Source organism: Silurus meridionalis, chromosome 8 (genome assembly GCF_014805685.1).
Source record: "Silurus meridionalis isolate SWU-2019-XX chromosome 8, ASM1480568v1, whole genome shotgun sequence".
Classification (NCBI taxonomy): domain Eukaryota; kingdom Metazoa; phylum Chordata; class Actinopteri; order Siluriformes; family Siluridae; genus Silurus; species Silurus meridionalis.
The window spans coordinates 22,317,666-22,339,295 of NC_060891.1; the positions used below are offsets into that span (position 1 = coordinate 22,317,666).

Genomic DNA, 21,630 nt, shown 5'->3' on the forward strand with positions numbered 1-21,630 from the left:
CGAAGTGTTTTGAGTGGAACGCGCGCTTCAAGAGTGGGAGAACATCAATGGAAGACGACAAGAGATCAGGAAGACTCTAAACAAGCTCAACCACCGTAAACGTAGAAACCATTTGGCAACTTGTCCATTATGATCGTCGGAGAACAATCCACATGATCTTATCTCCACCCCCACCCTGCTCGCCAAATTTGTCTCCTGCTTACTTCGCCCTCTTCCTGAAGATGAAGATCCGGTGTTGCAGTTTTTACAACATTTTAAAATAAAGACTTTCAGGAGGTATTCCAGAAGTTGCAGGAATGCTGGGAATGATGCATTTACTGTATTGGGTCTGGCGTTACACTAAATAGCAGAAAACCCATTGAGAACCAAAACCATACTTTAGAGATAAAAGTAAAGCAACACTGATTTAAAACTGAGTTAGGAAGTCTCAGTTACTTACAAATAAAACTTTGACATTCCTTTATTTCTTTCTAGCTATCGCTCTCTTTTTTTTTTATCCCAACAAAATATAACATTGGAAAAAACTGCGCTTATGAACCTGCATTATTTAATATTCTATTAAGATATGACTGCTATGGCACTTGGGCAGGTCGGGATGACTGAATGGTGCTGATGGCTATACTAATCCTTTCTCTTTCTTTCTCGCTCTCACACACACACACACACACACACACACACACACACACACACACACACACAGAGGGCATTGCAATTTTTGCAAGCCATAAACACTCCTACAAAGCACTGCAGAAGTGCAACAGACCTCATCAAATAACAAAAGTTGAAAGGTTTTTTATATTCTGTGTACAACCCAAAGGGGTATAAAGCTACATGATTCCACATAACCTATGATTCTGCCTTATGTTTAGAAATCAGCTACAAAAAGTGCTTAAGAGTGTGTGGGAAAGACAGAATGGCTAAATACACAATCACTGGCACTTTTAACAAAAAATACAAAAGCCAGGTGGTACTATACTATGTACTATGTATTATAAAAGCTAATGGGGTTTAAGCTCCTTTAACCCACAGGATCAGGCTACTAAATAACTCTGATCCAGGTCTGGTGCAAACACACAGCCCTCTCTTTATACTAAGGGGCGTTCAGTCAAAAATTAGGGATGTAAGATTTCCTGATTCGCATCAAATTTAAAGAAGTGATGCATCAAGTTTGGATTTGTATCACGTTGCATCATTTTAAACGTATTTGCATCAGTAAAAAACTATTTATTAATTGTAAGTAGATGCGCTATACTTTTATTTTTTTAGAAAAGTGGGATACAAGTTGGCATTTGTATCGCTATGCAAAGTTTTTAACATATAAAGTAGATGAAGTGACCATTATTTTATATGTATATATGTAGTTCTCGTTATATATGTATATCTTCTCATTAAACAGGTTCTTAAGGGCGTTCTCTTAGCACCACTGCTGCTACGTGAATTTGACAAATCACAACATCACAGAGACCGAGACGTGTCCTGAGAGTCACAGATAATAGAGATTAACATGGCAGAGGTAGAGATGCATCTTCCTGGAGAGTAAAAGGGCCATTGAAAGTCAGAAGTCACCTAAGTAAATGTATGATTTGCTGTCTGTAGGAACAAAAGTAATAAAAATAAATGATCTGTCCCATACTGAAATGCATAGCATGTTTTTTTAATGCATTGCATTAAATTGAATCACATTGTGTTGAATCAAATCGGAAATCGGATCACACTGCATCATAATTGGGTGAACCGTATTACAATGTATTGTATGGTTGACTATGCTTTGATATGCAAATCTCACCAGCCTCAGGTATGTAGATGCACATCCCTAGTTAAAATGTTATTCATTACATACATAAATGGTAACAGCAGAGAGCTACGTTAAGCTAATTATGAACTAAAGTGGCTCATATGTGCAAAACACAATAACAACCCAATAAAATTGGGCTTTGAGAAACCAAAACATAACAGTACATAACAATGAGTTATTTTCTAATGATTGATTTTGGGGTTGCTGTTGTTTGTGTTCTGAATTTGCTATTTTTGCTATGTTCGTGTGTTTTGTAGTAAACAGATAAATTACATATTTTGAGGATGAATACATTTTTCCATGCTCATTTGTTAGCATTCTGTTTTTGTCAGTAGATTTTACTAACCAAATGATCAGTTTACGAAACAAACAAACAAATAAATACTTAACTCTCCTAATTTTGACCTATATATTCCTGCAGCAAATCATCCAATAAAATAAATCATTCACACAAATGCTTGTGATAAAGTATTCCAAAATTCTAGCAAAAACTAGATATGGAATTCGATTTTTTACACATTGAACTGCTACAATTTTTACCCTCCTGTATCTGTTATTATCAAAATGATCACATTTCACATCCTTTTAGTTGTTGTGTGTTGAATAAAATAAATAAAATAAATTTCTCATTGGAAAATATTCTACACTTAACAGCTAATGACAGCTAATCTTTAGCCTTGACCCTAAACACACAACAGCTAACAGGATGGTAGTAATTATCAATTGTCCAGGTGAGAAGAGCAATCCTCTGGAGCAAAATTAGGCAGAGAATTGTGATCATTTCGATCATAAACAAGTCACAGAACAAGCTTTTCATCTCATTTTTCTATTGTTAAAAAATGCTTGGCTTAGACGTGGGTCACGGAGAGCACAGAGCATCACAAGGTTAGTGATGTGGCCATTTTTTCTCCACACATCAAAGTAATCAAGCAGACAAAGGCTGAAAAAAAGCCCTTGTGTAGACGAGAGTACCCTACACTGTCCTCTGTTCTCATTCACACAAAGCAGAATCGAGATATCAGCTCGATTTCTGCACCGAAACTGGAAATCAAATAAAGTGCTGCTGCAATAGAGAAATAGATGGATGAAATGAAGCCCTATCTAAAAGTTTACTCATTATTCATGTTAAAATTGAGTTAAAGAAATGAACTGTATGCTTCATTTGACAGCGTGATTGTCTTTTTTTTTCACTCTGCAGTCTGGTATACATCAGGAGATCACAGTGTGCCATCTTTTCAAAAAAACTCAAAATTGTATTAATGTTTCAGGCTAACCACCTACACAGCAAAAGACGTAGCATTGTATTAACAATCGCAGTGCTCATTTGTGTCCAGCTGGGCTCGAACGCTGTAGGTGAACAATGTAGGCGTTAATTAAACATTGCAAGACCTCTGAAATAAACATAAATCAGGAAAAAAGGAAAAACAGAAATGAAGAAAAAGAACACAAATTAAGCACACATTAATTCAGCCTGTCAGTGTACCTTGGATTAAGGATTCAACTGTTTCTCTATCCAAGATGCAGCTATTGAAGGTGTTTCTAAAAATAAATAAACCTAATGTTTCATATAAAATGAAGCAAACATGTTTCATTGCAGTGTATTTTGGCTCTTCTGAGAGAATAAATAACTGTTAGTAACCATGCAACAAATAAATAAACCTAAGACTCTCAGCAAAATTGCATTGGAACAATGTTTTATCACATATATCCTCTATATATTCCAACACGGACCCCAAAACTTTGTTTATTACTTCATAGTTTCTACACAGGAACGCATTTAGTTTTTTCCATATAGCATTTCAAGAACATTTTTTTTTTCATAAACATTACATAAATTCATACAATATTTTTTAGATACTTGTCTATTTATTACAGCCATAATGCCTGCTTGCTTGCTTATTTATTTATTTATTTATTTATTTGCTTGTTTGATCACTGATAATTAATAGTTCAATCTGTAACGTTCCATAGGCGCAATACATTCGACCCAAGTTAGTTTTTTTTTTTTTATATTATTTTAATTAATTCAATAACTTACATAATAAACATAATATTTTGGTGAGTTTGTGATTTCCAACACTGTTAAAAAATGTATACATAAACAACTAATAAATATATATTTTTTCAAAACAAAGAAAAAAAAAAAAAGATCCTCTCCCTTTTCATCACTAGCAACTCAGGCTTCCAGGAACCAGTGCTTGAGTATATATAAAAATGCAAAAAAACCCATGACTTTTAATTACAAAGTCTTGTTTTGAGCCTTAGTATTCCCCTGATTGCTTATTCAGCGCTTATTCGTTGCTCATTTTCATGGTTTGTTTTTTTTGGATAATGCTCTGGAATATTTGCACTGTGATATCTCTTTTTTTAGGCTACTTCCTGTTTACCGACTTCGATTACAATTTCAATTTGGATGTGGATTGTTTGTTAAAGTGCCTCTGCGCACGGATCTCTTCTCTCTCTCGGAGTCTGATACGTTATGATAGCACAAATGTTTTTCAATGAGCTCAGGCAAATCCAAACTGCCAGGTTTACAGTCTGACTACCGCGAGTGAAGATTTTGCCTGTCCTAGCATTTATTGTAGAATCAGCCCTCCCTGGCTGTTCTGCCAATATGAAATGACCGAATATTATAGTACATGCACAGAACACAGGGTATGTCTTGAATTTTTAGGATTTCTAGACCCAAAAGCATTCAGATTCAAATAACCTATAGTTAGCGTTTTGAGTTGGGCAAGCTGCCATAAACACATTGTCCCACAGGGGACCATATCTGATTGAGCCGCCTTCCTCTAATGGGTCTTAACGAATTGCAGATTAGGATCCTATTCAGATTTATTAAGGCTGCGATTGCATGGGAACCCTGTCACAAACATCACCTGGGTCCTTGCCAAAAGCCTTGATTAATGCAGTTACTTGGATGAGAGTAAATCCTTGCCCAAAGACCATAAATCAGAATAAATAGAAAGATCAGACGTGTAGAGGAATAAAAATAATGTGCAGTATGGTGCTTCCATTCGGCTCCATTAACCAGGAACTAAATGAATCTTAGGGACGACTTCAATTTATTGTATACACACAACTAAACCTGTCCAGTGTATGATGGAGATGGCTTTTACTTTCATGTTTCCCAAGACCTTAAGTCACATGGTAAAAGACACATGTAAGAAAATCTTCATTCCAGTTATGGGGTTTAGTATGCAGGTAGAGAAAGATTTTTAGAGCTCTCTATGGTCTGTGAGGTAAAGGTAGTAAAGCAATCTGGCAGTAAAAACACTGAGAAAAACATTTCCCTGTCCTCTCATTCTTCCCGCTGAAAATGTAGCAAATTACTCACATTAATTGCTTTCAAAATGCAACACAGAAATAAAAAGTAATAATTCCAATAATTTAATAATACCCAGATAATGTCATTGGTATGAATTTTCAAGTGTGAAACTAGAGCTAAATTGGACAATTGGAAAATGAATTTTGGAAAAGAGTGTAGCAATGTTCAAGGTTATAAAAATCTTTTGTACAAAGTGCCATTTCTTTCTTGTAGTACAAACTAACACAGCTTGTAAGTTTTGCTCATTAGGGATACATTTGTACATTTAAAATGCATAACTTGAACTGACATATTTCTCTCCAGTTTTTTTTCGTCAGTTTTGTGAAGACAATTTCATGTTTAAAAAAAAGGAATAGACAAACAAGTGAACAATCTGACGTAGTTTGCTAGTTCTTTTTTTTATCATTATGCCTTTCTCCATAAAATATGCTTTTTTCCTTAAAAAATGTATTAGTACTTCACTGACTTTGCAAACAAGCGTAAGTGATAACGAAGATTATAATGCTATTCATTTCTGCAACTTATGCTATTTCTAAGATTCACACTACACAACTTTATTAGCCCCCTTTATTAGAAAAATTGAATACTCAAGATTCATGAACCAAAAGTCCTGGGTATAAGTAACTGTGAAAACGTTTAACAATTTAGTAAAAAAAAAAATCTTAATTACCAAAATTGTTATACTTTATATTGTATTGAACAGTTGATCATCTTTTTTTTACTATACAAACGGTTTGCTATAAAAACAGCCTAAAAAAATTTCTAGCCTAAATATTAGAGGAACATTTGACGTTGATGAACTCCAAAGTGAAGAGGATAAAACTCACAGTTTACAAGCATGGGAAGAAGACCCAGTGCCCCTGCCCCTTCCTCTGCTGGTGTCATGGTCTTCATGTGATTAGTCGGTCTGAAGGGTACTGGTGTAACACTTGTTGGAGCCACTGGTGGGTATTCTCCATTAGCTGAAAAGAAAATGAAGATATTTCATGCCAACTTTCATATGAAAGTCTTAGCTGATCTATGTAACAGCCTGGTGAGGGTCACTGAGGGTTAAATTTGCCCAAGCAGAAATAGATAGACAAGATATGAATCATAAATCATAAATTAAAGAAAAAAATTTATATTATGTAACCTGGTCTCATTTAGTACACATATGAATTTGTAATCACATCTGAAAAATCAAAAGATAATAACAATAGCAAAAAACAGAGAAACAATGTTTAGGTATTAATTTGACCAAATTCAGGACACATTTGCCCATTTCTTAGTTACAGTGATGAGCTCTAGCTATTAGTCCATATGCAAGTTTCCAAAAACCAGGTAACCCATCACCTCAAATGTAGTCCAACTAACAGTGCTGGGGCTGTGTAAAAATCCCCATCATAAAGAAAGAAAATAAAACAAAAATAAAACCCTCACATGAAAGCAACTCCCACAGCACTTCAGCCTGGGCTGGCATCATTCATCATATTCATCATCTGGCTGTGCTCCCTACTGCTCACAGCTTTTCATGGTGCACACTGCCACCAAAGCTATTATCAGTTCTCCCATTTGAGACATCAGTGGTGGAGCAGACGATTGGTTAAAAGAGTGGCCCAGACTTTTGCTGGCCTCATTCTCAATTTAAACAGGCCAGCAATGTTTCTGATTAGGAAAATGAGCTTAGATATGTATTTACATATATATTAGATGTTCATTATATGCTTATTATATGCTCCATTATGTGCTATATATATATATATATATATATATATATATATATATATATATAAATATATATAAATATATGTATATAGGAATGTAACGGTACACATATTTACACCAAAATTTTTCTTTTAGGTTAGTACACATGAATGCAATCATTTTTTAATGCGGAACATGGTTAAATTCTATGAAAAATAACGTTTTCTCTGGAATTTATAAACTGGCTGACCACAAGTTTGTTTAGTCTCCACTTTGAGCAATTTTGTTTTATAATTATTAAAATGTAAAACATACACAACAATGCCAGGGGTATAAAAAAATAAATAAAAGAAACTAAAGTTAGCAACGTGTGACTGTGGCTACTTACTCCGTAACAGAAATAAGATATGTTTTGCACATGCATGAAAAAGCTAAAATCAATATTGCTATCACTATAACTGTATCGCTCCGGCTTACGCTGGAGCTATGGATTCATTATCTTTTATTTATCACAAATCCTGAGAGTTCTACATATTGAGGGAGTTAATGAATGAAGGATGGAAGGAATGAAGACAGACACACAACACACACGTCTGTATTGCCCAAATGAGGTCTAACAAATGGAAACTATTTTAGCAATTTTTTTTCATTTAATAAATTTGATTTATTAAGCAACTTATTTTGTGCTGATTTCAAATGAATCAATTTAATTTAAAAAAGTGTATTGCATGAATTTTATTTATTCTATTTTTATAAAATATTATAAAATATTCTTTTAAATATTATTTAACCAACCAGGCATTTATTTAACATTGTTTTAAAAATGACTTGTTGATGATCGCAAATATTGATAATAATAACTTATCAATATGATAACTGCGTTAATCAACAAATGACAAGCAATTTCATGGTATGCATTTTTTCCCCACAACCATACAACAATTAAACCGAACTGTGACTTAAATACCGAGTTATGTACCGAACCATGAATTTTGGAACCTCTAATAAATACACCTCTAATAAATAATATATATATATATATATATATATATATATATATATATATATATATATATATATATATATATACACAGTATAGACCAAAGTTTGGACACACCTTCTCATTCAAAGAGTTTTCTTTATTTTCATGACTATGAAAATTGTAGAGTCACACTGAAGGCATCAAGGGCTATTTGAGCAAGAAGGAGAGTGATGGGGTGCTGCGCCAGATGACCTGGCCTCCACAGTCACCGGACCTGAACCCAATCGAGATGGTTTAGGGGTGAGCTGGACCGCAGAGTGAAGGCAAAAGGGCCAACAAGTGCCAAGCATCTCTCTGGGAACTCCTTCAAGACTGTTGGAAGACCATTTCAGGTGACTACCTCTTGAAGCTCATCAAGAGAATGCCAAGAGTGTGCAAAGCAGTAATCAAAGCAAAAGGTGGCTACTTTGAAGAACCTAGAATATGACATTTTTCAGTTGTTTCACACTTTTTTGTTATGTATATAATTCCATATATAATTCCACATGTGTTAATTCATAGTTTTGATGCCTTCTATGTGAATCTACAATTTTCATAGTCATGAAAATAAAGAAAATTCTTTGAATGAGAAGGTGTGTCCAAACTTTTGGTCTGTACTCTCTCTCTCTCTCTCTCTCTCTCTATATATATATATATATATATATATATATATATATATATATATATATATATATATATATATATATAGTAAAAAGAAAGAAGTAAACTATTAAGAGTATTTTTGGTTACAGTTACACACACACATATATATATATATATATATATATATATATATATATATATATATATATATATATATATATATATATACACAGTATAGACCAAAGTTTGGACACACCTTCTCATTCAAAGAGTTTTCTTTATTTTCATGACTATGAAAATTGTAGAGTCACACTGAAGGCATCAAGGGCTATTTGACCAAGAAGGAGAGTGATGGGGTGCTGCGCCAGATGACCTGGCCTCCACAGTCACCGGACCTGAACCCAATCGAGATGGTTTAGGGGTGAGCTGGACCGCAGAGTGAAGGCAAAAGGGCCAACAAGTGCCAAGCATCTCTCTGGGAACTCCTTCAAGACTGTTGGAAGACCATTTCAGGTGACTACCTCTTGAAGCTCATCAAGAGAATGCCAAGAGTGTGCAAAGCAGTAATCAAAGCAAAAGGTGGCTACTTTGAAGAACCTAGAATATGACATTTTTCAGTTGTTTCACACTTTTTTGTTATGTATATAATTCCACATGTGTTAATTCATAGTTTTGATGCCTTCAGTGTGAATCTACAATTTTCATAGTCATGAAAATAAAGAAAATTCTTTGAATGAGAAGGTGTGTCCAAACTTTTGGTCTGTACTCTCTCTCTCTCTCTCTCTCTCTATATATATATATATATATATATATATATATATATATATATATATATATATATATATATAGTAAAAAGAAAGAAGTAAACTATTAAGAGTATTTTTGGTTACAGTTACACACACACATATATATATATATATATATATATATATATATATATATATATATATATATATATGTATGTGTGTGTGTGTGTGTGTGTCTTATAGTTTATGTCAATTTAGCTGATAGGGTAGAGAATAATTCTATCCCTCCCACCCAGAGAGCAAGATCCACTGTTGCTGTCTTGGCTGAGCTGGCTGAGTTATGATTAGCCTTTTTCAGGTAAATGATTAAAACTCTTAAACCCATTTAAGTCATTGCCACCATTGGTTGGTCCACACTATTATTTTGTCTTTGAACTTTGCTTTATATAGACAAATGTAATGGGATACCTGACTTTTCCAGCCATATGTGTTTCTTCTCCAAACTGTTACCACAAATATGGAGGCACACAATTGTATAGGATTCCTCCATGTGAATCCCTTTAGTTAATTCAATGTTCCTTCCCTCGAACTGAGAAACTGTTCCAGCATGACAATGCCATTCTGCACAAAGTGAGCTCCATGAAGATATGGTTTGCTGTATATGGGTTGGAGTGGAAGATCTTGTGTGGCCTGCAATAGAGTTTTCATCTTAACCCTATTGAACATCTTGGAATGCATTGGAACGCTAACCACATCCCAAAACAAATTTAGTGGAACATCTTCCCAAAAGATTGGAGCTTGTCATAACAGCAAATAGGGACTAAATGTTAAATAAGCACATTCAGATGTTGTGTTCAGGTGCCCAAAACCTTGTTAGACTTATCTTCTGTCACATACATAAAAAAAACATACATTATAATGAAAGAAGTAAATAATACACATAATTTAAGGGGTTAGTCCTTATTTGTAATATTTCATTAAGACATGCATCATTTTGTAGTTATTAAGATCGTCAAGTTTAATAAGAATTAGGGTAAAAAAGAAATCTGAGCCATATTTTAATCATGACTGTTTTCTGAGTTATCGGCCCACTGAGACAAAAAAGAGAAATGAAAACCATTTGGAAAGCTTTTGAAAATTCTTTCAGTGAATGCTCTCTTTGTTTAATCTATCAAATTTCTCATTAAGTACGGTATTAAAACTTGTTGGCAATTACGGTGGAAGGTGAAGGAAAGCACTAGTACTTACCCAAAGAATTGTAAAGAGTCATTGCGCAGTCTGAATATTAAGGAAATTTCTCAATTTGACATTAAATTGCCATTAATGGTGAGGTCAGAAAGAGCTAAAGTGTGTTTTCAATCATTTTTTTAAAGCTATGAATCAATGTAAATTTGTAGGAAAGTCATTCAAATACAGCAATGGGATTGTGTAATAAAATTCAAATTGACTGCATTGAAAAATGGTAATGTTCTTTACAAAGAACTAAAATGAACTTAAAAAAAGGTTACGTTTGCTAATAGCAATGATGCATTCATACACCATTATACACCAGCTCTGTTAAATTCTTCTGTTTCTGGTTGGTCAGTATGCATTTATTAGTTTTCTATAACACAGACGAACAGGCTGGTAGTTTTACATTATATTTACATCCTTACTCTAATGCATTTACAGACATACACATATAAAAGCTTGCTATTTGCTATATTTATGATTCATGTGTTAACAGAATAACTTTAATAACTTTAATTCTATTTTATTCTTTTATTCTATTCATTCTATAAAAATTCTATGGTTATATGTGTATATTGAGCAGGGTTTAAAGCCGAGTTATCCACATGCAGTGAGAAATGCCAGTACATCAGTATTCAGACCGCAAAACTAATTACAGGCTTGTGTGCTATACACAGATTATGTAAGAGCTACGCATGTAGGAGGCCAGAAACAAATGTATATGTCTCTATTATGTGCGATTCTAAACTTGGAGTTAAATAGCTTCTTTGATTGAAGATGAGAATTAAGTCTAGGGCTGTTTGACATCCTTTTTAACGGTATTTGAAGCCCTTATCCAGAGCACCTCACAATTATCAAATTTATACAACTGAGCAGTTGAGGGTCAAGAACCTTGCTCAAGGGCCCAGCAGTGGCAGCTTGGCAATGGAGGGATTTGTATATATAAATATACCTACATACATAAATAGATACCGTTATACACCAATAGCATTGTTAATATTGGCCACAAATGTAATTCCATATTTTTATATTTACATCTACAACATATATTTAGACTGTCATATTGTGTTTAAGTTGTAAAAAAAAAATATATATATATATATATATATATATATATATATATATATATATATATATATATATACAATCATATATTTATAATTGACCTAATAATTTAAAGATATTAAATATTAGATCATTTTCATATATTTTCTTGTGTATCTAAAACACAAAACCTTATTTGTAGATTGTCAAAGCATGAAACAAATATGTCTGATAAGTATATTTTTGTAATATTAACTTAAAAGGATTTTTTTTTTAACAGTGACCACAATTTATTCCGTATTAGTAGCATATTTACAAACCAGAACATAGTGCCATGCAATGCTATTTTATTAAAAACATGTACTATAAAAATATATCAATGCTCACTACTATTACTATTAATATTATGTCCAACATAAAACAAATACTATTGACCTCAATGATATTCCAGTTTATTGTGTATCTACAACCCAAACCATTATATTTTTAAACATAAACAATTTTTAAATTGTCATACTGTGTTCACAAAAGTCAACAATATTGACTAACAAGTATTAGTAATAATGACCTCAAATGGAATTCCTATTTTTGATTGATTAATTAGCCTGGAAATATCTGTAACTGAATACCTGAAGACTAGTAACACTCTGTGCGAACAAAAAAACTTTTGTTCATATACTTCTAATCTCTCCAGCGACACTGTACATTTTGGCCTAATTCCATTCTCTCCAGTTAAAAACGAAACAGCAACACCAGGAACGGTTACTGCAGACACATTAATGAATGCTGCAAGGCAGCCAGAGACAGAGCTCTGCTTCTGGACATTCATTAATGAGAGGTTTCTCTAATGCTGTGCATCAGACATCACCAAAAAATAAATAAAACCTGCTAGAGAGTCAAGGCCTTTGCAGACAAAAGGGGGATTTGGGCTTTTTTAAATTCCTTTTTGTTAGCTTTGTTATCATTTGCGGCTGGCACTTGTGCCCTCCGTCCTCCATTTATTATTGATATGGCTTCCTGTCCAAAGCATCATATGAGAGCAAAACTAATAATGAAAAAACGGTATAAATGGAGGCCTGCTGCGATGTGAAAAGGTGAGGAAAAAAAATGAGAGCAAACACCCACACACCGAAGCATTCAGTTTGAGCTGGAGAACAATGCAGACAAGAGGTAGATGGATGGATTTCAGAGGATGCACAAATACACACACACACACATTTTCACACACACTGAACTACTAGGCATGTAGCACAACACTACATGATGCCAGCATGTCTTGGGCTAAGAATATACATGCACTTTCTCAAATTTCTCCCAGATGGAGTTCTCACTGATGGACGAGGGGTAGAATTTGAGATATCAGACTACTTTATTTCTTGCATGCATACATACTTGAAATTAAAAGGAGCCATCTGTGGGCCCTGGAAGAGGCAGGACATCCTAGTGCCACCATGTCAAATCAATTTAAGCTGGCAAATATTATCAGCTCCAAATTGGAGGAGAAATATTTCACAATGAATGTCAACCATTTCCCGTGCATCAATAATGAATTATGATCGCAACAACGCCCCTCTTGGAAGTTTATTATTCGAAGATTGATAGTACGACTGATGATCCCCTTAATTCGTGTGGCAGCTTTTTTGTTTCTGTATTTTAGGTCACAATTTTATTAATTTTTTTAAACATTTTATACAAGCCCAGAAGCACTTTGGGTAAATTGTGGAAAAATTATATATACAGTACATAGAAAATATAACAACTAGATGTAAAGCCATGCATTACTTACATGCATACAATTCTACACACTCATTCCCATGCATATATCTGATATATCCTTAATGCATAAGAACAAACAGACAAAGAGATCCTGTTAATAATAATAAACATAATAATAATAATAATAATAATAATGATAATAATGTGTGATAATCTTATAATACCTTTCCTGTTTCTTTTACAGATTATTGATTCAGTTCTGAGCTGAATGATTTAAAATCATTGAAACCATGAAATCTGGCTTACGGGTCGCACGGCAGAGCTCACTCGAATTGCACATGTAAATGGGTTTAGTCTTTTAACGCGACCCTTTTGTGTTAATGAGCAGCACTTCTGTTTCTTCTCTCAGCTGCATCGTATTCAGACAGAGGCTCCTCTGAACGATTCCAAAAAAATCCTGTTCTGGCGTGATTATTATTCTGTTCACAGCTGCAAACGGGAACTCGATGCTCAGAACTCGGCGTCAACACGCTCGCCCGATTTAGTCTAATCGTATTATTGCACTTGTAGAATTTGCATTATTGCTTAATTAGAGCGTGGTGTATACTGCACAAGGCAAATAAAATATGCAGTTTTAGGCTTAAAAGCAGATATACTGTATATAGATGACCAGGCGTGGCTGTGAATTCAGGTGACAGTTGAGTGACAGGGCAATATTATCATTTCTGAACTGAAGAACAAATCAGTTTACAAGACAGGCTTGATAAAAAAAATTAATTTCTGATTCCATGCAGATTAACCATGGCTTGTAAATATCAAAATGGGCAGCACTCATTGCAATGGCATTAGACACCTCCATATATGTCAGGCATAACAACATCGGGGTTGTGATTATAGCACGTCTATCATTATAGACAATTGTCATTCAGGGACCTGCATCTGTGTAACCTGATGTGTATGGTTTGTTGGACATTTATAGTCCACCTGCTATCAGGCAAACACTATAATTATTATGCTTATTAGAACAAAACAAGCGGAGTATAGCTTCCCTCTCAACTGAGGGATGAGCAAGAAATGTTGCATTGATACTTGTTGCATTGATATATGTGAATTAGGGCCAGTTCTAGCCAATTATATTAAGATGGGCTGGTACAAATAATAGGTGGGCAATCAATGGTAGTGGCCTCAACACCTAATCTAGTTCACCCTAATAACTAATATTTACAAAATTAGAAAAAATCTAATTCAATGTTGAACTGAACAGTGATAACGAAACCAACTTCAAAAACTTAAAACCTTTAACTGTATTTTAACTTTAAACTCCATAAATCTTGTTTGTATTGGATCAGATAAGTCCTAAATCAACTTATCAGGCCTATTTTCAAACTTCAGTACAAAATCAGAACATTATATAGAAAAGTTTCTTTTTTTCCACTTTTATAGAACGTTTCCTTTTTTTTTTTTTTTTTTTTACTAAACCCAAGCCAATATCAGAACTATACAAAGAAGTGTCGTTTTTTTTTTCATTCACTTTATTACTTTATAACCAAAAATTTCATTTGTATTGTTTATCAGTTATATCGCAGTTTCTAACCGCCTGAACTGTGGCTAAAACTGTCAAGAGAAGGGTGTGCTTTGGGGCACTTTTTGATTACTGGGGAGGAGCAGTGCTTGTGGAGGTTAAACTGAAATTAAAACAAGAGATACTTGCAGCACTAGGCTTGCTTATAGGCTTAAAAAACATACATTACACATGTTAAGATGTAGGGGCAATTTAATAAAGTGTAATACAATTTAATTTAAAGCCAGAATGAAGTTAAAGCTTATAAGCGTGTCATAAAGAAAGTAGCATGAGGCGAGCAGTGAAGAACTACAGTATATACTGTGCTGCAGGGGCTTTGGGTAGGACAGTTCGAGACTGATCATTGTTAATTAGCTGTAGGCTGCTGAGCCAATCAGAAGTTAGAAATAATGCTGGAGTTTTCTGTGTTATTTTTCCCTTCGGCTAAAATAAAATCCAGCTTCAATTGGGTGGGCAGGAGAAAAATTTGTGTAGGCTAAGCCTGAACCTTGAATGTGAATAATCTGCTATGAAGGCCATAGATAACAGGATGCTGGAGGTTTTATAGTTTGATAACTTAGGTATTAGACCATAAAGTTCTGACAATCAGTCAGTTTAAAGGACAAAAACAGCAAAGTTTCCAAATCTGACTTATTGTGTGATATGTTAACATTATTATAGTTAAGTTTTTCTGCTGAAAAAAACAAAAACAAACAAGTAACTAAGTAAAACAGACAAACAAAAAATTAATCATTTATAAATGTAAATCAGGAATATAGAGAAATTAATGAAAAAATAAATAAATATAATAAAATGACTAAATCTACTGTTTTTTTTAAACAATGCAATCTCGAACAAAAAAAAAATCTTAATATAGTAAAGAACCAACAAAAATATGTATCCAACTAAAATATAAATATAAAAATATAAATAGAACCATAATTCGCAAAATTCCTTCAGGATAATTTTATTAGGGGAAAAAAAAAAGGTTACTCACTTTCTAAGAAACAGTTCATAGTAAGAGTGAAGTTATCCACAGCAAATGCCACGTCAGAGCCAGAGGAAATCTCGGCTGTAAACTGGAGGTAGAACCTGGACAGAACCACAGAGTTTTTTTCTGTTCTTTATTTGTTTCGACATGAAACGCTTTCTATCATGGCTAAAGGAAACAAATGGGCCAACATCAAAAAAACAGAGGAGATCAATTCAATAACTACACATCAAACTACTAGTCAGTGCTTCGCTGATTGCAAGGGTTTAAAAGACGATTTGCGCCGGAGTGGGAGTACAATATTCAGAGCCGACCTGTTATTATTTGATTGTGTGTGAGATTTAAGAACACTTAAAAGGCAAGCAGGCTCTCAGGAAAATTCTGATTCTGATTCTTCAAAAAAATTACGCGAAGTTGAAAATGCTCAGAAATGATTATGATGTCTGCAGCACCTGTGGTTATAAATCTTATTTTATACAACCTTGAAAATTCCCGTCAATCTAATATGAGAATGAGGTTAATATGCAACCTGGCTGGAAGCTCATCTAGGTGGGGGCATATGTTAAAGGGCGACATCACCCTGTGAAGCTCCATTGTAGAATATTAAACCGGACGGTAGAGAATTCACGTAGGGGGGTTAAGCCAAAGTGAAAAAGAAAAAAAAAAGTTGAAGTACAAGAAAAAGGGCAAAACTGAAATCTTAATCATTCTCTGAGGATGGGCATTAGCAAACCACGAACGCCGAAAGAGCCCAATCAAGAACACGGAGATGAATCAGCCCACTGTTTTTCTCTCGGCTCTACTGTCTCGCAAGTCAAGTGCGGTTGCTAATTGGAGTGAAAATGTGCTTGAATGGTAATGTTTTGTACATTGATTTCTTTTCTTTTCTTCTCTCTGCCTGCTTTCTGAACGAGCGAATGATATGGCGGAGCGAGACCAAAGAACAGACCTGATCTCAGTGGGATTCATTAAGATTTTAGGGTGAATATGAGGTTTAGCACAAAACTGAATGTAGAATACACAACTGTGCATTCTGGGGAAAAAAGCCGGTAAGCAGCAAACTATTGAAGCATGGAGTAGTAACTGTTTTTGGGTTTGTTTTTTTTTTTACTTTTTTCCTCCACCTCTTTTGGTTCAGATAGAGCTATTGTTGGAATGATGGAAGTCTAAATACACCCTATGTACTATATTATGCAATAAACCTGAAGTGGGCAAGGCCTGAAGAAGATTTATGTATTAATTTGTTTATTTGAAAATATTAAAATGACATTTTAACCAGACATCCACAAGGAACAACTAAAAAACACTGAAAAAACGACCAACTGAGGTAGAAATGCCAGAACTGTCAGCATGGTTTGGGAATTCTTCCTATGACAGTTCCTCCACCTCAGCTACATCATTCAAGTTCATGATTGCAACTGTCAATGTGCCAGAGGCATTTTTTCCTCTCAGTTGCACATTATTCTTTTTCTTGCTTGCAACATTTTCTAACAAATGGTTCTAAAAAAAAAAAAAACACTAAACGAATTGTAGCTTAAATGAACCAGTCGTGATATTAATAAGTATTTATAAATGTTTAATGTCTTCACATTTTAATTTGTTTCCTTACAATACACACCATTTGTTCTACTTAAATAATGTACTGTATTTCTATTCGGTTAGATGTTTACTAACTAGGCACTTACGAATCAACTAATCCGAACAGAGGGAAAGTGACGAGTCGCCATCCCTTGTCCATTTTCTCGCTGCTGGAGTTCCATAGACTTCTTTGGCCCTCGGGTCCTGTGCTGTTTTCAATGATCCAGAGAGAAAGACGTCCATTTGGACTTCCACATACTTGAAACCGTACCTGCAGATCATATCACAATCGTTGTAGAAAGCCTCACTGGCTGGTACACAGTAAAAACAAACAAAAAACATTGTGATACACCACCCACACATCCTTCAATCCTGCTTGTATGTGTTAAGTTTGTGAATAAGTGTGATGCCCTGTGATAGACTGGCATCTCATTCAGGAGGTATTCTGACCAGTGTTTTGGGATAGACAACAGATCCACCAACCCCATGACCAGAAAAATGTAACTATGTTCAAATTAGAGTGCATTTCAGCCTGTTGGACACTGGTTTTTCTACACATTTAAAGACTGTACAGTCGAATAAACATTTTCTATCCTTGGACTTGGATTCTAGTGTGTGTGTTTTTTATAGAGTCTCACCTGAGAGCCTGATCTGAGCCAAGTCTGAATCCGAGTCAGCAGTTAACATACATGCTACAACTTTCAGTTCTATATCCTTCTATATTTGTACATTTTGGTTTCTTGCTAGCGATTTGTAGCAGTTTGCACATGTATATATTGTAGCAGTTTGCACATGTATATATATATATATATATATATATATATATATATATAAACCTATCTGTTATTTTATACTCATACATGAAGCATAATGTGAAAGCTAGGTGTATTAAATAAATGTAGAAAGGAGCCTCAGCAGAATCCATTCCTATCTCATGAATTCACTCATTGTAATGCAGTGTGACACCAAGTCCTTATTCTCTGCTACTGCACCTCCTACAGAATTTAAGGTGGCACACTGTGGAGGGCGACACAGCCAGCTGTTAGAGCAAGTAAGGTTTTTCCAGCTCTGCTGCTCAGACAAGTAGTAGGAGACAAGGTGAGCGAGACCGAAGTTCTCATTGAGAGTTCTTACTCATCTCTGGGAGCGTAGCCAAGCTGCTGCACAGTGCTCTTGGTTCCATACGTACAACAAAGAGCCCATGCCTCCCGTCTATCAGGAGCTGTCAATCAGGAACTCCGGCCAGCTGAGTCCTCCACCTCCATCTGTGTCTATTTCTACCTGATCCCATTTACTTCTTTACTTTCTTTCGCTTTCGACTTTTCTTTCGCAGACACAGTGAAAATGTATCTAATTGCATTAGTGTGTAATAATAATAATCTCTACCCTGAATTGAATGTCTCCATTACTCCTTCTAAGCTTTAAGAATATTTTGTTATTTAATTAATTCAGAAAAAAAAGAATCTAACCCTGATCTATAGAATATGCAAAACACTTCACTATACCTTAAAATAAAGTAAAATGATGGCGTGGAGGAATTACCATAAAACAGAATTAAAAGCAGATCATCGCACCACATTACAGGGTGATTCAATTAATCAACTAGTCTCGATTTTAGCCCTGACATTTTATCAAGAAAGAAGTTGGCATTTTAATCATACAACCCCTCTTGTCTTTGCTGATCAAACCCTCCCCTAAGTATCTGAACCTCTTATCAGTATGCAGTGCCTTGCTAATGGCTGCATCTTTTGTTGCCTGTGTACTCAAATGAGAGCGGAATACATTTGCTGGAAATTTGAAAGAGGGCCTGATGAAAAATGCTCTTAACATAATTTCCTCTGAGATCCAAATAAAGCTGGCCACACAGCTCTCTCGCTCTCTCGCTCAGCTCCGCGGGCGGAATGCAGAATTTCTGCTCTCTTACCATGCACGGGGCATTGCGCAGAGGGTAGAGGAACAGCGGACTCCGCACAACTACTGACCCCCGTTGACCTTTGGATTGATTTTCCAGAGCCAAAACAGAACCTGTCAAGAAAGGAAAAAAGCCAGATGTGATGAAATATCTGATGAAATGAAAGCCAGGACATGAACAGAAAAAAACATCAGTTATTTGAAGCACTTCTAGAGATGAAGGTAGCCAGAATTACTAGATTATAGTACCAATTATGGTGGGATTATATTCATAGGATTCAGTACAATTTAACAACATAGACTCAAATCATAACGTGTGTAACCTGCAGAAAACCTACCTGAGGAAGGACAGCTGTTTGTAAGTCTTTTGGGCAGAGAAAGATGGACTGCTTTGTACAAACTTTTACTTGACACCATCTGCCACCCGCAGTCATCCTCTTCAAAAGAGCAGTAGCTTCCGTTAAGGAACTGACCTGCAGAGAGAGGGACGTGAAGACACCCAGAGAGACAAGTGAAAAGGACAAAATGAGAAAAGAGCCTAGGAAACAGAGTAACTCAAAAGAAAAAAGTAAAGCTTGATCCTGAGGCGATCTGTGCGATTCTGACAAGAGTGTTTTGGACACGTATTTTTGAAGTCGTGAGGAACTCAGAGACAACAAAGACGGAATGCAGATGAAGATTGTTTAATGGAGTTGAAGAGAGGGGGAGAAAGCCTTATTAGTTACCATCCTATCCACTAGGAAATCCTTGTGGATTTATGTAATACTGTTAGGATTGATATGTGTTTCATTATAAAAGGAGAAAAAGAATGAACAAAAGCAATGGGGGGGATTGGGAAAAAGGATTTCTAGTGTTTCTGCAATAGACTCCATCGCTATTTTAAAAAAAACTGCATGCACACACCTGAGGTTTCGATTACTACAGCTTTAATTGATTTCAAAGGAATATGTCATGCTTGCATAGTGGTAGTTAGACTGGAGTGATCTGGCTGGCTAATTTAAAAGAAGTTATTTCAAATTTTTATAAGATTATGAGTTAAATGGGATGAAAAAAGAAAGAAGTAAATAAAAGTAAGAATTCGGTTGGACTTTAATATAAGCTGATTAACGAGCCGAATGGCCTTGAAATCCAGAATTTTGCCCTCAAATGTAGCTGAAGGAAGTTTGATTACTTCTGGTGCACATCAGCGATCGGCGAGGCAGGATTCAAGAGCATCCAATCAACCACTGAGGTGAGACGAGGCAGAACGGAGGTGACTACTATTAACCGGGTGAGTGTAAACATATCGACCTGCTCAGTGTCATCCTTCAGCAAAGTGCTCACCAGAAGCAGAAAAAAAAAGAAGAAAGAGAAGTTGAACTTATTCAGGAAGCTAAAATACAACTTGGGTGGATGTGATTCATTTTCCTCTGAATGTTAGGCTTATATTGTTTTTTCAGAATTTTTTTACTTGCAGGATTAAATCTTTATTAGTATGAGCGTTTTCTTTGGGTTTTTTTTATTTGTAGCTGCCTGGGAAAACTCATTGGATGTCACCGTGGCTGGATTCTGCTCTGCTGTAATGTACTTCACTTGAAATAATGTGTAAATGTTTTGCTTTGGCTGTCAGATCAAATCATGGAAGGAGGCAGTTTTAAAAAAAGCAGTAAAAACAGATAGTGTGCAAAAAATAAATGTCTGGCTAAGTGAATGTCAAGATTTGATCCATGATGTCAGAAATGCAAGGCATTTGCACCGTCATATCATCATCATCATCATCATCATCATCATCAATACTAAGAAGAGCAAGCTGGCAAGGTAATTTAAAGAAATGTTTGAATGACACTTTGTGATTGGGATTCTTCCAAATACAGAGAAAAAAAATAAAGAGCTGTTTAAGAGTTAAGGTTTTTTCAAGGCTGCTACATTTACAAAAAACTGATTGTAATAATAGTGTGATACTTAACACACTAAATATCTCATTGGTAAAACACGCGTGGTTATGGGTGATTACATGGTATCAGACTTTCTGTAGGTTGGGATCGGATTCGTGCAACGCTTCTGCAGCTTTATGTGAATTTATAACTAATGATTCTCATGACAAAGGAAGCAGCATCGTTTTGGAGCACAATAGAATGGCCTTATAATTATCAAACACTGACGATGCTGACATTTTATTTTATGTAAAGCGAAAACATTAAGCAGATTTTCCTTAAAGGGGTCGGCTCTGGAGACGGGAGAATGAATGAACGAATCAGTCAATTAACAAACAAACAAAGAAATAAATGAAAAAGTTAAATAATAAAATAAACAATTTTGCTTAGATACAAAAATGAAGCTTTAACTAACAAACTAAATAAATAAATGTATTCTTAGAAAAATAAAAGAATAAAATAAAAGAGTAAAAAATAATGTTTCTTTATTATTACATTATTTAAGATAAA

General features: G+C 34.9%; 1 protein-coding gene across 4 annotated transcripts in view; it reads right to left on the reverse strand.

Moving 5' to 3' along the window:
- Positions 1-21,630, reverse strand: part of alk (ALK receptor tyrosine kinase) — a 457,491-nt gene that overhangs the window by 28,863 nt on the left and 406,998 nt on the right. For all 4 annotated transcript variants that reach the window (XM_046855620.1, XM_046855619.1, XM_046855621.1 and 1 more), the window contains 5 exons: positions 19,546-19,680; positions 19,221-19,321; positions 17,404-17,567; positions 15,725-15,819; positions 5,951-6,085 (listed from right to left, as the gene is read on the reverse strand). In XM_046855620.1, the coding sequence (XP_046711576.1) occupies positions 5,951-6,085; positions 15,725-15,819; positions 17,404-17,567; positions 19,221-19,321; positions 19,546-19,680 (630 nt within the window). The remainder of the gene's footprint in view (positions 1-5,950; positions 6,086-15,724; positions 15,820-17,403; positions 17,568-19,220; positions 19,322-19,545; positions 19,681-21,630) is intronic.